At 46.4% G+C, this 14,118-nt stretch overlaps 1 protein-coding gene and 1 long non-coding RNA gene across 9 annotated transcripts in view; one reads left to right on the top strand and one right to left on the bottom strand.

Annotated features, from left to right (window-relative positions):
• Window positions 1–14,118, top strand: part of LOC148509380 (uncharacterized) — a 246,375-nt gene that overhangs the window by 135,525 nt on the left and 96,732 nt on the right. The gene's annotated exons all lie outside the window — the stretch shown is intronic.
• Window positions 9,423–14,118, bottom strand: part of SORBS3 (sorbin and SH3 domain containing 3) — a 47,545-nt gene continuing 42,849 nt past the window's right edge. For all 8 annotated transcript variants that reach the window (XM_088443412.1, XM_088443411.1, XM_088443409.1 and 5 more), the window contains 3 exons: window positions 9,939–10,024; window positions 9,713–9,819; window positions 9,423–9,628 (listed from right to left, as the gene is read on the bottom strand). In XM_088443412.1, coding sequence (XP_088299538.1) covers window positions 9,543–9,628; window positions 9,713–9,819; window positions 9,939–10,024 — 279 coding nt within the window. In that variant the 3' untranslated portion in view covers window positions 9,423–9,542. The remainder of the gene's footprint in view (window positions 9,629–9,712; window positions 9,820–9,938; window positions 10,025–14,118) is intronic.

Below are 14,118 nucleotides of genomic sequence, written 5' to 3'. Positions count from 1 at the left end.
GATGGATAGTGCTCTCATAGTGTAGTAGTGTAAACACAGTTTTATTCTATTTACACGCAACAAAATATAATTACTTTAAAACAGGATTCAAAGGGCTTATCTGAACACTTGACCAAATGGAAAGGCAGAGGTCCCGTTTCCCTCAACGCGTTTTGTCTCCTACAGCAAGAAGACTGGACTTCGTCAGGCCATTCAAAACACTAACATTCATCCCGGTCTTATATAGCTAACCACTTAGTCAATTATGAGCCAAATAAGGCTTCAACGGACATCCGGGAAACAGCGCCATTCCACTGGCAACAACAACAAGTAGACATCTTTTCGGATAGGTTTCGGGAGAAATGCTACCCAGAGGAAGTTATAAAAAAGCAAAGAAGAGAACTGATGCTTTAGAGAGAGACACTCTACTACAATATAAGGTTAAGGAACAGAAGGACAATCAAATTATGTTTGTCACACAGCTTAATCATAAAGAAAAAAAATCAAACAAATTATGAATAAACATTGGGATATTCTAAAAACAGATCCCATTTTGAATCAAATGATTACAGATAGTCCCTGTATATCCTTTAGGAAGGTAAGAAATGTGAAAAATCAGCTGGCACCTAGCACTTTAAAATCTATGGGGATATCCACAAAACAATGGTTACAGAATCATAAAGGGTTTTTTAAATGCTCTAGCTGCGATGTTTGTAAATTTGTGAGTACAACGAATACATTTTTTTTTTAATTTTAATAATATTACGTCTTTTGAGATTAAAAGTAGGATGAATTGTTTATCCACATGGGTAATATATGTTCTGGAATTCCCATGTCACCTTAAATACTTGGGGAAAACAAAAGGGAATATTAAAATAAGGATACAAGAACATATATAGGAGGTATTAAAAACAAAGTAGATAACCATTCTATACCAAAACATTTTTCCAAATATCATAATAGTGATCCCTCTGGTCTCTACCTTAAAACCATTGAGCATGTACAATTGGGTGAAAGAGGAGGTGATAGAGAAAAGAAACTGACCCAAAGGGAAATGTTTTGGATTTTTACCCTCAATACTATGATGCCATTTGGTTTAAATGAGAGCTATGAAATCACACCATTTTTATAATTTTTATGAGACTATATTATATATAATTTTATGTGAATTTATTGGATAGTTTTATGATTCGGTGTGTATATGTATTAACTTTTTTAGCTACTTATTTTATCAGAATCCTCTTAAATGTAGTTGATATGAATTGTAAATTGTAGTGCATATATTGTCTATTATAACTCCACATCCATTCCCCTTTTTTATCTATATCTCTATTTTACATTTACACCATATAATATATATTGCGGCAGAATATAGTTGTATGGTGTTCAGTTATAAGTAGTCTACCTATTAATAGTATCCATCCCGGTGTTTATCCATTTGATTGAGGTTAATGTTCTGAGACTCTTACAAAATGGCGTCAGCATGCAGGATAGAGGGGACTACGATAAAATGGCCAATGTACATTGAGATCCAAAGACATCTGGCACGCAGAGCGACATTCCTCTCACGTGTAGGGGTGAACTAGAGAACTCTGTGAAATACTGCGGGTCCTCACGCATGCGAAACATCTTTAAGGTAATAATAGAAGGATGATCGTAGTGCCGTGAGAGTTTAGGCATTTGGTGCATGCGCGGTGGTCAGTGGAATGGCGCTGCTTCCCAGATGTCCGGTGAAGCCTTATTTGGCTCATAATTTACTAAGTAGTTAGCTATATAAGACCGGGATGGATGCTAGTGTTTTGAACCTCCTGACGAAGTCCAGTTTTATTGACGTAGGTGACGAAACGCGTTGAGGGAAATCGGACCTCTGCCTTTCCATTTGGTCAAGTGTTCAGATAATCCTTTGAATCCTGTTTTAAAGTAATTATATTTTGTTGCGTGTAAATAGAATAAAATTGTGTTTACACTACTACACTATGAGAGCACTATCCATCTCTTTTTTGCACACCTGAGCTTTGTCCTTAAGCCCAACCGTGAATTGCGAGAATGATCGGAGGGGATTCATTGAAAGACCTATCTCTACATGCTCCGTTTTTGGAGCCATATAGTACGCATATACACACATGTGTGGCACTACAACTTATTATATAATACTACACTATAAGGCGCTTTTCTCCACTTTTGTATTTCATAAAAACCCTGAGGACCTGACAACAGACGCCCTCCCCTGGGAGATCACGAGCAGCCCCCTTCAAGATTGGGAATTTAGTGGGTTTTTTCCTTATTGGAAGAAGTTTTGGACAATATTCCGATTGTGATTAAGCACCGCCTCTAGTACCATTATTATATATATATATATATATATATGTGTGTGTGTATATATATTAAGGGACATTCTAAATAATATACAAGAATGTTGGATGATAAACTTGCTCAAATTGGTTAATTGTTCAAAATTTTTTTTTTTTCCACTGGTGCACTAGTAGTCCCAGCAAGTCCTAGCATCCATAAACTCCTTTCTGCATACACACGGCTGCCAGAGCATGCTGGCAATAGAAGAACTACAAGTATCACCATACCATGGTACCCAGAACCTTTTGGGACGCAGTGCACCTGTAAAAAAAAAATACAGAAAAATAACTTCATGCACTGCAATAAAGTCCTTTTATTTAAAAATAATAGCAATAAATGTATTGCTCATCTTATACCATAGGGACGTCCTCTTCTGTCTTCCAGCTTCAAATCCATTGGGATAATAAAAATAAAAACTCACGTGAATGCTGAAGATCCGCTTCTTGCGGAACACTAAACGCTACGCAATTGAGTGTTTTAGAGCATGTTATGTCTGCGTATTTTGGGCCTCCAACTCTTTTTGTAGTAGTAACCCCTGCCCACCGCCCATATGTCATTCACATCTCTGATTATTGCTTTACCCATCACACGTCATCCCTATAATAAACATGCTGATGGGCATTTAGGTATTATACCTCGGTGCATTGGGCAAGAGCAGACTATCCCAGATAAGTGGATCCATCTGTCAGTCTCAAAGCCTGAGAATAGACCAAGATGGAGGCACTGGGAAAGACTAGGGTCATTGATGTGCCGCTACTGATGCCCCATAGAGAGACAGCGCCTCCTGACACTAGTAACCTGCACATGTCATGCACAGCAACAAGTTTGGGTAAAATAAAGGAGTGTAGTTCAATCCATTCTCCATTAATCCCTCTTCCCCTGATCTCTGAGGGTGCATTAGTCTGAGAGTCAGACCTGTCCTGTGCATGCAAGAAGTTATTAGTCGCCTCCTGGTAAATACAACGTGGAGTTTGTTTTCTTTGTTTTATATTAAGAAAAGTGAGGGATTAACCTATAAGGAGAATGTGAGAAGTACTGAGACAAAGATATACTGTGGTAGCAATAATATGTAAGGAACATGAGAGCGGACATATGACCCCGTCATTATCACGGCGGCGGAGACAGTACACTGTTCTGTCGCTGTGCTTTGTTACTGGCGTCCAATGGGCCACGAGCTATTCCTTACATTAGCTGGGGAATATGTGCAGGAACTAAAATCACTGGCACCTTCTGCCACCTAATATTACTCTGTCTGGGCATTACCAGCTTCCTTTCCCTTCACTATAGCTCCGATTATCTCAGCATTACCATCTTTCTATAGTTTATCCTTCCCCAGTTGACACTACTAGGAGATTACCAGCTTCCGTCCCTCTAGCTCCCCCTGTCTCAGCATTACCATCTTCCTATAGCTTATCCCCCCCCACCTAATACTATTCCCTCTGAGCATTACCAGATACTGTCCCGTCCCTCTAACTCCCATTGTCTCAGCTTTACCATCTTCCTATAGCTTATCCTTACCCCCACCTAATACTACTCCCTCTGAGCATTACCAGCTACTGTCCCGTCCCTCTAGCTCCCCCTGTCTCAGCATTATCATCTCCTATAGCTTATCCTTACCCCCACCTAATACTATTCCCTCTGAGCATTACCAGCTACTGTCCCGTCCCTCTAGCTCCCATTGTCTCAGCATTACCATATTCCTATAGCTTATCCTTCCCCCACCTAATACTACTTCCTCTGAGCATTACCAGCTACTGTCCTGTCCCTCTAGCTCCCATTGTCTCTGCATTACCATCTTCCTATAGCTTATCCTTCCCATTCCTAATACTATTCCCTCTGAGCATTACCAGCTACTGTTCCGTCCCTCTAGCTCCCCCTGTCTCAGCATTACCATCTTCCTATAGCTTATCCTTACCCCCACCTAATACTACTTCCTCTGAGCATTACCAGATACTGTCCCGCCCCTCTAGCTCCCCCTGTCTCAGCATTACCATCTCCCTATAGCTTATCCTTCCCCCACTTAATACTACTTCTGCTGAGCATTACCAGATACTGTCCCGTCCCTCTAGCTCCCATTGTCTCAGCATTACCATCTCCCTATAGCTTATCCTTACCCCACCTAATACTGCTCCCTCTGAGCATTACCAGCTACTGTCCCGTCCCTCTAGCTCCCATTGTCTCAGCATTACCATATTCCTATAGCTTATCCTTCCATTCCTAATACTACTTCCTCTGAGCATTACCAGCTACTGTCCCGTCCCTCTAGCTCCCCCTGTCTCAGCATTATCATCTCCCTATAGCTTATCCTTCCCCCACCTAATACTACTCCCTCTGAGCATTACCAGCTACTGTCCTGTCCCTCTAGCTCCCATTGTCTCTGCATTACCATCTTCCTATAGCTTATCCTTACCCCCACCTAATACTGCTCCCTCTGAGCATTACCAGATACTGTCCCGTCCCTCTACCTAATTTCTGTAATGAAGTCGGCAGTCTGTGATGATGTCATTTGCATAATTGTGGCCCCACCTCTTGCTTCAAAATGCTACTATTCACCGTGTCATGCTTCCACGGTTGCCCCTGAGATTTTCCCCTCAGAATCTCCCATGGGGGAACCCAAAATGTCAGCCAAACATAGTTTAGACTCCTAGTTTAGATTTCATGGGGTATATTTTCTAAAGGTCGATTTTAATCGATTTAAAATCAATGTTGTATTTCTGGGGCTAAATTACACATTTACGAATACTTAAAAAAAAATTGTTTTAAATTGTCTGTTAGTAAATTTGTGATTTAGCCCTAGAAACACAACATCGTTTTTCATCGATTTTTAAATCAATTAAAAATCTTCCTTTAGTAAATACACACCATATGTTATGTCTGTGGAGTCTTATCTACCCTCCTCAAAAATCTTTCCTTTTCTGAATCACAAGTGAAATAATTATCTCCACCTGTGGATTTTTTAAAATGTGTCATTGAGTAATGACTACACCTGTGCACCTGCTGGGTGACCTGCAAAATGTGACCTGTGTGGGATCCTGGGGACCCACTGCCTTTTATCTTGTACAAAATTACCAGTATTCTCCTTCTTATACCCTGCCAAGCTGCGTATCCACAGGTGTTTCTAGAGAGGCGGGGGCCATGTGTGCAGTCTCCGTAGCGGGCCCCCTCCTCTCCGTCCGGCAGCTGGCAGCACAGTGAGCGATGCGCTGCCAGCGCCGCACTTATAGACTCTGGGCACTAGAGTGTGCCCAGAGTCTATAGTGCATGCACAGGTCACCGGGTGGCCATTTTCCCTGTACTGCGCATGTACAAACGACAGGAAAATGGTTGCGGCAGCCATTTTCCAGTCGTTTTTAAAAGCGCATACACCGGCACCGACGTGGGACTCCGGAGAGGTAAATATAATATGGGTGCAGGGTGTGCAGTGCAAGCCCGCACAGCCTGTACCCATTATAAATATGCCCCTGTGTGTTTCCTGTGTTACTAGTGGTGCTTACAGCATACTTACCGACTTTTGTGAAATCCTTTCCGGCAGCAGCGGGAGAGGAGATGCTGCGGTAAGCTTCTGGGGGGCGGGGCCAGACGATAGCTGTCATTAGGCCCCACCCACTTTACAGGAAAAGCCCACAATTCGCAGGTCCGTGAGGAGGGGCGGGCCTAAATGACACGATTCTGGCTTACAGTGTTCAAATGTAGCTGAGGACCAGAATAAGACTGGGCCACAACTAACTTCTGTAAAGTAGGTATGGAAATTTTGTCTTTAAGATAGTTTATCGTATTACTTCTTATTGCGTATAGTTACAGCAACACTTTTTATTTTTTCATATCGCTTATGATAATTAAAAAGTGGACTTGGTTTGAGAATTATTAAGAAGTGGTTTTAGTTTAGTTAATTTCAAAATAAAACTATAATAGAATACATACAGTAAAGTTTTAATTTTACACTTATTTTCCCAAAAGAATCAGAATCCCATATTAAAAGAGTAGGGAATTATCTGGTGTTAAGGGAATAGAGAATGTCTGCGTTCATAAGATCACATGGCAACAGCAACTTAAGGAATAAGAATGGACAAAGGACGTTCTCATATACTGTATAAAGGCTCTCTTACAGAATAAGGCATAACGAGGTATAGCTGTTCCATCGGAGTCATGTTTAATAACATTTTCAGATTACCCTATATTTATAGAATATACCCATTTAGTGTAATAGTGACAGAAGCTGGATTATCTATTAGGCAATGTCTGCTCATGTCTAGGGCCCAGTGAGGATAAAGGGGCCCAGATTACCTTCAATCCATTTTTATATGTGGGTGGTTTGACAAATGGAGGAGTGCCGGGCACCCAAACCACTATCTCGCTTAGGGCCCTATAACGTGTTAACCGGCTGAGTCATGAACATGGAAAAATGTATCTTCTATTAAGAAAGGAGCTGGGTTATAGGTTGCATTGGTTTCTGTTTCACGTTTCTATCTATATTTGGTAGTTTCAGCTGTCTGGACGTTGCTGCTGTACAGAGTCCACTTATGTTACTGGCAAACAAACACATACCAGACATACACTGCCTGTCATAAAGCAGCATGTATATACCTACATTTATAGACCGGGAGTTTGCATACTATATTTAAAGGCTTGCATGCCTCTCCCAGATAAAGTCCCTATTTTGTACATTGTCCGATTGTACTAAACTATTTCAACTATTTCTATCATTCGCTAAACTGAATTTAATTATCTGAGCTTAATGGGTTAATATTTGTTAGAAATTTATAGGTAAAATAAACAAATGATGACGTTTGTAGTGAACCACGTCCTGCTTGTGCTGTATTTGCGTCATGCACTTACATGTGGTAACTCTTCAGCATCAGGAAAAGTGTAAAGTTACTGTATCACGGTTCATTATTACCAGGTCATCACTCTATTAATGTAGGTGCAGCTGGCTAGCGTGTCACTGCCCCATCCATACAGCCACTGATTCATATTGTGTAGATGTGGAATGCAAGCAGACATCTTCTTTACTGCCACCTCGCCCGGCAACTCTGCCTCAGGCAGAGGGCACTGTGACAAGTAGGGGCAGGGCGGTTACGTAAGGGGAATCAAGGGCACCACGCCCAGGGGGAGGGTAGACGGAAAGTGCAGAGAGACGATGTGAGGATGAGCAAGAGGCAGGGAAGTGAGAGAAGGAAGAGAAGAAGAAGATGGCAATGAAAACACATTGGCTAAGAGATTGGATGAAGTGGCCAAGATGGGCAGAGAGATGGGAGAGGGCAAGGAGAGATGGTGATGTGAGGGACGCAGGAAACACACGGGCCAACTAAGAGCTGCATGGAAGTCACCGCGGTTACACTCACATTGAATGCTCAGAATTAGTATTGTCAGTGCATGGTGTCCTCTTCTTATATGGTCCTATGCTGGAGTATTACTTAATGCATAAGTTGGTGTTATTCCAACAGAATATAGTGAGGTGCTACCCACTACTAGAGAAAATACTATTAACATATGAAGGAGAAAAGTAAGTAGTTACCAGGGTGCACTCACACCAAATTCATTAATAAAAGTCAAACACTTTGTTGGTATACATGAAAAATTATTAATGACTCGATCTGTATGCTTGGTTATGTAACTGTCATTGCTATCAGTGTGCACTAACATATGGGACCATAACTAGGAGTGTGCAACCGCAGCGACCTCGTCTGTATGCTTGGTTATGTAACTGTCATCACTATTGGTGTGTGTGCACTAGCATATGGGACCATAACTAGGAGTGTGCAACCGCAGCGACCTGGTCTGTATGCTTGGTTATGTAACTGTCATCACTATAAGTGTGCACTAATACACAGAGCCATAACTAGGGGTGTGCAACCGCAGCCAGGCCCGCTGAGAGCTTCGGCGGGCCCGGGTAATAGGGGGCGTGATCTAATCGCGGGAGGCGTGGCCACGCCCCCTTCCCGAAAGAAAAAAAAAGATGTGCTGCGCACTGGGGAGGGGGGCGCTCTTGGCCCCCTCAGCCCTGCTCAAAGCCAGGGGGGCGCGATCAGTGTGATCGCTCCCCCCCCACAGGCATAGGAGACTGCTGTGGCTTCTGCTCAGCTGCCACGAGCAGTCTCCACTGCAGCTCAGCACACGAGGGAGGGGGAGCGGCGCCGGACCCGGGCCCCTCAGGAAGCCCGGGCCCCCGGTAATCTGTACCCGCTCCCCCCCCCCCCCCTCTCGGCGCCCCAGACCGCAGCGACCTGATCTGTATGCCTGGTTTTGTAACTGGCATCACTATCAGTGTGCACTAATACACGGAGCCATAACTAGGGGTGTGCAACGGCAGCAACCTGATCTGTATGCTTGGTTATATAACTGTAATACCAATGCATATGCACAGACATGGGGCCTGATTCACTACCGTACGCAACTGCGAATACACAAGCAATCTGCCGATTGTTTCGCACTGCGCATGTGTATGCATCGCTGTGCGCGAACTAGCTTTTGCGATTGGGACTGTGATCGCAGGGGCTACGCAGACCCCTCGCAGAGTGATTAACAGGAAGCCCCATTTGTGGGTGGTGATGGGGGGATGGTCGGGAAAATGCAGGCGTGCCAGTGCGTTCGCACGCTGTTGCAGGGGTGTACATAATTGTCCACTGTGTTGCCATACGCAGTGTGAGGTCTCATAGCGTGCGTGGAAGTTAGCAATATCTGAGTAAGGTCTGGCCTTGTGCAAGGTGTGCGTATGGTTCCAATGTTACCGATTTTTTGCAATGTTGCTAAAGTATACGGATGTGAGTAAGGGGAAGTGGGCATCCTTATGTTAGGCTGCGATTACAATGCGAATGTAAATATTTAGTGTGTTTTAGCAGAACAGCGATCCTTACTGAATCACGCCCATGGTCACCAAGTGATGTCCCACTGATAAATAAAGGACTAAGTAGGGCAATGCTGGGGGTAGTGAAGCAAAATATAAGGATGAGGGTTTTATTAATGTTATTTAGTACATTTTATACATGGTGCCATAATTTCAGTATAAACCTTTTATCTGGAATACCCTGTCCGAAGCCTTCCAGATAATAAATACAGACACTGTAAAAACACACAAACAATAGAATGACTTTATTGTGCTGTAATTGGTCTACAGTGATGGCCGCACCATTCATATTCATTGCGCAAGTAATTACTTCTGTAAGCCTAGTGGTGGACATGCCCAGTCCCATCATGGATTATTAAATGGTAGTTCACTTGGGAGAAGTCTCCAAAGCCACATATGGGGCAACAAAATTTCCAGGGAAGGTTCCAAAGTTTTGTGTCCTCCAGCAGACACCTGTGGGGCAGAGAGAGGGGGGACATGAGCCATGCAGGAGTTATGGCCACGGTCAGCACCATTCCCCAGCCCTAAGTTACTCACCTACGTACCACCCATCATCACAATGCTGTGTCACCGTCACTATGTCCCCTATAACCAGCTGCAGCTCATCCGCGTTATTTGGGGAGAAATTAAACACTGCTCGATACCTGCAAGTACAGGACAAAAGTATTGGAAGCACTATACTGATAGAGATCTGCGACGACTGATTTATAAAAGAAAACAAAATTTACAGCCTGTTTGTTACATGACCACATAATGTACTTACAGGGTCCCAGCCAGCTGCTGCAGCCTACTGGACGCAGGGGCTTTCACCGTACAGGGCTGTTCTCTGAGTGAGATACCAGCAGAGACCTGCCAAGGAAAACCTGGTTATACAGTGAGAGCATATGGGGTTTAGACTCAGCAGTTTCAAAATAGTAGTAAAGGTTAACAAAATACCAGAATGTGGAGGGAACCCAGACCACATAGAGTGGACAGGAAGTAGTGTCAGAGAGCACTGGCTGGATGGGAGAAGGGCCATAGACGAGAGTGGTAGGGGTCAGAGTCCAGTAGTGTAGTGTAGTTTGTGGAGCAGAACAGGGTCAGAGAGCACAACGGGAGTAGACAACAGGGTGTAGAGCAGAACATGGTCAAGTGTGCAGGGAGGAAGGGAGAACAAGGTCAGAGAGCAGAATATGCAGCACAACAGGGCCAGAGAGCAGAGTGTGGAGCAGAACATATCAGAGAGCAGAGTGTGGAGCAGAACAGGGTCAGAGAGCAGAGTGTGGAGCAGAACAGGGTCAGAGAGCAGAGTGTGGAGCAGAACAGGGTCAGAGAGCAGAGTGTGGAGCAGAACAGGGTCAGAGAGCAGAGTGTGGAGCAGAACAGGGTCAGAGAGCAGAGTGTGGAGCAGAACAGGGCCAGAGAGCAGAGTGTGGAGCAGGACAGGGTCAGAGAGCAGAGTGTGGAGCAGGACAGGGCCAGAGAGCAGAGTGTGGAGCAGGACAGGGCCAGAGAGCAGAGTGTGGAGCAGAACAGGGTCAGAGAGCAGAGTGTGGAGCAGAACAGGGCCAGAGAGCAGAGTGTGGAGCAGAACATATCAGAGAGCAGAGTGTGGAGCAGAACATATCAGAGAGCAGAGTGTGGAGCAGAACATATCAGAGAGCAGAGTGTGGAGCAGAACAGGGTCAGAGAGCAGAGTGTGGAGCAGGACAGGGCCAGAGAGCAGAGTGTGGAGCAGAACATATCAGAGAGCAGAGTGTGGAGCAGAACATATCAGAGAGCAGAGTGTGGAGCAGAACAGGGTCAGAGAGCAGAGTGTGGAGCAGAACAGGGCCAGAGAGCAGAGTGTGGAGCAGAACAGGGTCAGAGAGCAGAGTGTGGAGCAGAACAGGGCCAGAGAGCAGAGTGTGGAGCAGAACATATCAGAGAGCAGAGTGTGGAGCAGAACATATCAGAGAGCAGAGTGTGGAGCAGAACAGGGTCAGAGAGCAGAGTGTGGAGCAGAACAGGGCCAGAGAGCAGAGTGTGGAGCAGAACAGGGTCAGAGAGCAGAGTGTGGAGCAGAACAGGGCCAGAGAGCAGAGTGTGGAGCAGAACAGGGCCAGAGAGCAGAGTGTGGAGCAGGACAGGGTCAGAGAGCAGAGTGTGGAGCAGGACAGGGCCAGAGAGCAGAGTGTGGAGCAGGACAGGGCCAGAGAGCAGAGTGTGGAGCAGAACAGGGTCAGAGAGCAGAGTGTGGAGCAGAACAGGGCCAGAGAGCAGAGTGTGGAGCAGAACATATCAGAGAGCAGAGTGTGGAGCAGAACATATCAGAGAGCAGAGTGTGGAGCAGAACAGGGTCAGAGAGCAGAGTGTGGAGCAGGACAGGGCCAGAGAGCAGAGTGTGGAGCAGAACATATCAGAGAGCAGAGTGTGGAGCAGAACAGGGTCAGAGAGCAGAGTGTGGAGCAGAACAGGGTCAGAGAGCAGAGTGTGGAGCAGAACAGGGCCAGAGAGCAGAGTGTGGAGCAGAACAGGGTCAGAGAGCAGAGTGTGGAGCAGAACAGGGCCAGAGAGCAGAGTGTGGAGCAGAACATATCAGAGAGCAGAGTGTGGAGCAGAACATATCAGAGAGCAGAGTGTGGAGCAGAACAGGGTCAGAGAGCAGAGTGTGGAGCAGAACAGGGCCAGAGAGCAGAGTGTGGAGCAGAACAGGGTCAGAGAGCAGAGTGTGGAGCAGAACAGGGCCAGAGAGCAGAGTGTGGAGCAGAACAGGGCCAGAGAGCAGAGTGTGGAGCAGGACAGGGTCAGAGAGCAGAGTGTGGAGCAGGACAGGGCCAGAGAGCAGAGTGTGGAGCAGGACAGGGCCAGAGAGCAGAGTGTGGAGCAGAACAGGGTCAGAGAGCAGAGTGTGGAGCAGAACAGGGCCAGAGAGCAGAGTGTGGAGCAGAACATATCAGAGAGCAGAGTGTGGAGCAGAACATATCAGAGAGCAGAGTGTGGAGCAGAACAGGGTCAGAGAGCAGAGTGTGGAGCAGAACAGGGTCAGAGAGCAGAGTGTGGAGCAGAACAGGGTCAGAGAGCAGAGTGTGGAGCAGAACAGGGCCAGAGAGCAGAGTGTGGAGCAGAACAGGGTCAGAGAGCAGAGTGTGGAGCAGAACAGGGTCAGAGAGCAGAGTGTGGAGCAGAACAGGGCCAGAGAGCAGAGTGTGGAGCAGAACAGGGTCAGAGAGCAGAGTGTGGAGCAGGACAGGGCCAGAGAGCAGAGTGTGGAGCAGGACAGGGCCAGAGAGCAGAGTGTGGAGCAGGACAGGGCCAGAGAGCAGAGTGTGGAGCAGGACAGGGTCAGAGAGCAGAGTGTGGAGCAGGACAGGGTCAGAGAGCAGAGTGTGGAGCAGGACAGGGTCAGAGAGCAGAGTGTGGAGCAGGACAGGGTCAGAGAGCAGAGTGTGGAGCAGAACAGGGTCAGAGAGCAGAGTGTGGAGCAGAACAGGGTCAGAGAGCAGGGAGTATGGGAGAATAAGGTGTAGAGCACAACAAGGTGCCACAGCATAAAGCAGGGGTAGCCAACCTCAGTCCTCAAGAGCTACTAACAGTTCACGTGTTCCAGACCACCTAGCAGATGCACAGGTGCATTCATTACTCACTGATACATTTGAAAAGATCCACAGGTGGAGCTAATTATTTCACTTGTGATTCTGTGAGGAGACCTGGAAAACATGCACTGCTGGTAGCTCTCGACGACCATGGTTGGCTACCCCTGGCATAAAGTAAAGTGATCGCTGATGCAGAGGAGAGAAGCAGGGATGGGAAGCAGTGTGGAGGGGAGTAGGGTCACAGATCAGTTTGGAGAATGGATGGGTAGGAGTGGAGAGAAGCAGGGATTGGGTGCAGAGTGGAGTAGAGCAGGGTCAGATCAGTGTGGAGAGAAGCAGGGATCGGGAGCAGGGTCAGTGCCAGAGACTTGTGCTGGGTACACACTAAGCGATGTGTAGCCGGATGTTGTGATGACCGACATATCGTTACCGTGGATACACATTAGAACAATGTAATGAACGACAGAACGATCCCTTGTTGTCCTTCATTGCCTTGCGCGGTGCCTGCATACGATATCGTCCGGTCGGCTGTGCTGCACATCGCATGCGACCACGCGCAGACAGTCTGTACACACTGAACAATCCGGCTGATATGTCGTTTTGATTCTCCCAGAAATAACAAATTGACCCGACATCGTCCTGGTGTGTACCCAGCTTTAGTTGGACTGTATATAGTAGTACTGGGCTGTAATAGTCCAATACTCACTAGACCTGAAGCAGAGTTGGATTAGTCGTCATAAAAGTGGGACTGGATCTGAGTCTTTTTCTGCAGCTGCGTCTCGTGCTGTTACCGTGGCCGATTTCTGTTATACTGGGAGACACGCACTTGCAGCAGTGCATTTCCATCATTAGCCGCACCATGGGACGCACCATCATATCTTGCACCTACCCTATGGGCAGGTGCACTTTCTCTGTTGGACCATGGCCTCCAGTGTGAGCGGCTGTGAGCTTTTGGACACAGCCACTTACAGCGACCCGCCCACATCCGCTTAGTCACTCCCCCTGTTACATCGCAGGAACTCGCACTGGAAACCCCGATCCTGCATCCACATCTGTGCTGCGTCTCTGAGCACTAACAGGACGCATGCGCAAACTTAAAATATCGGCCAATGGTGTGTGACTCAGATTCAGCCCCAGAGCACATGCATCTACCCTGTACTAGTTGCAGACGATATACGCCGGGAATCCGGCATATTTAATCTTACGCCCAGGCCTACATAGACCGCAGTTACCCCGACACGCCCTTAGTGAACTTGGCCTACATGAGCGTGCCCCAATGCAGCCCAGTTACTCCTCGTCATTAGTAAGTGTAGTTAGCAATGCATATGGCTCTGTATTCCCCATGCTTATGTAGTCTCTGGAGCATGTGCAATGCGACGACACTCAACA

This window comes from Taudactylus pleione, unplaced genomic scaffold (genome assembly GCF_031769625.1).
Source record: "Taudactylus pleione unplaced genomic scaffold, aTauple2 ptg000329l, whole genome shotgun sequence".
NCBI lineage: Eukaryota > Metazoa > Chordata > Amphibia > Anura > Myobatrachidae > Taudactylus > Taudactylus pleione.
This window is presented reverse-complemented; position numbering and strand designations above follow the sequence as displayed.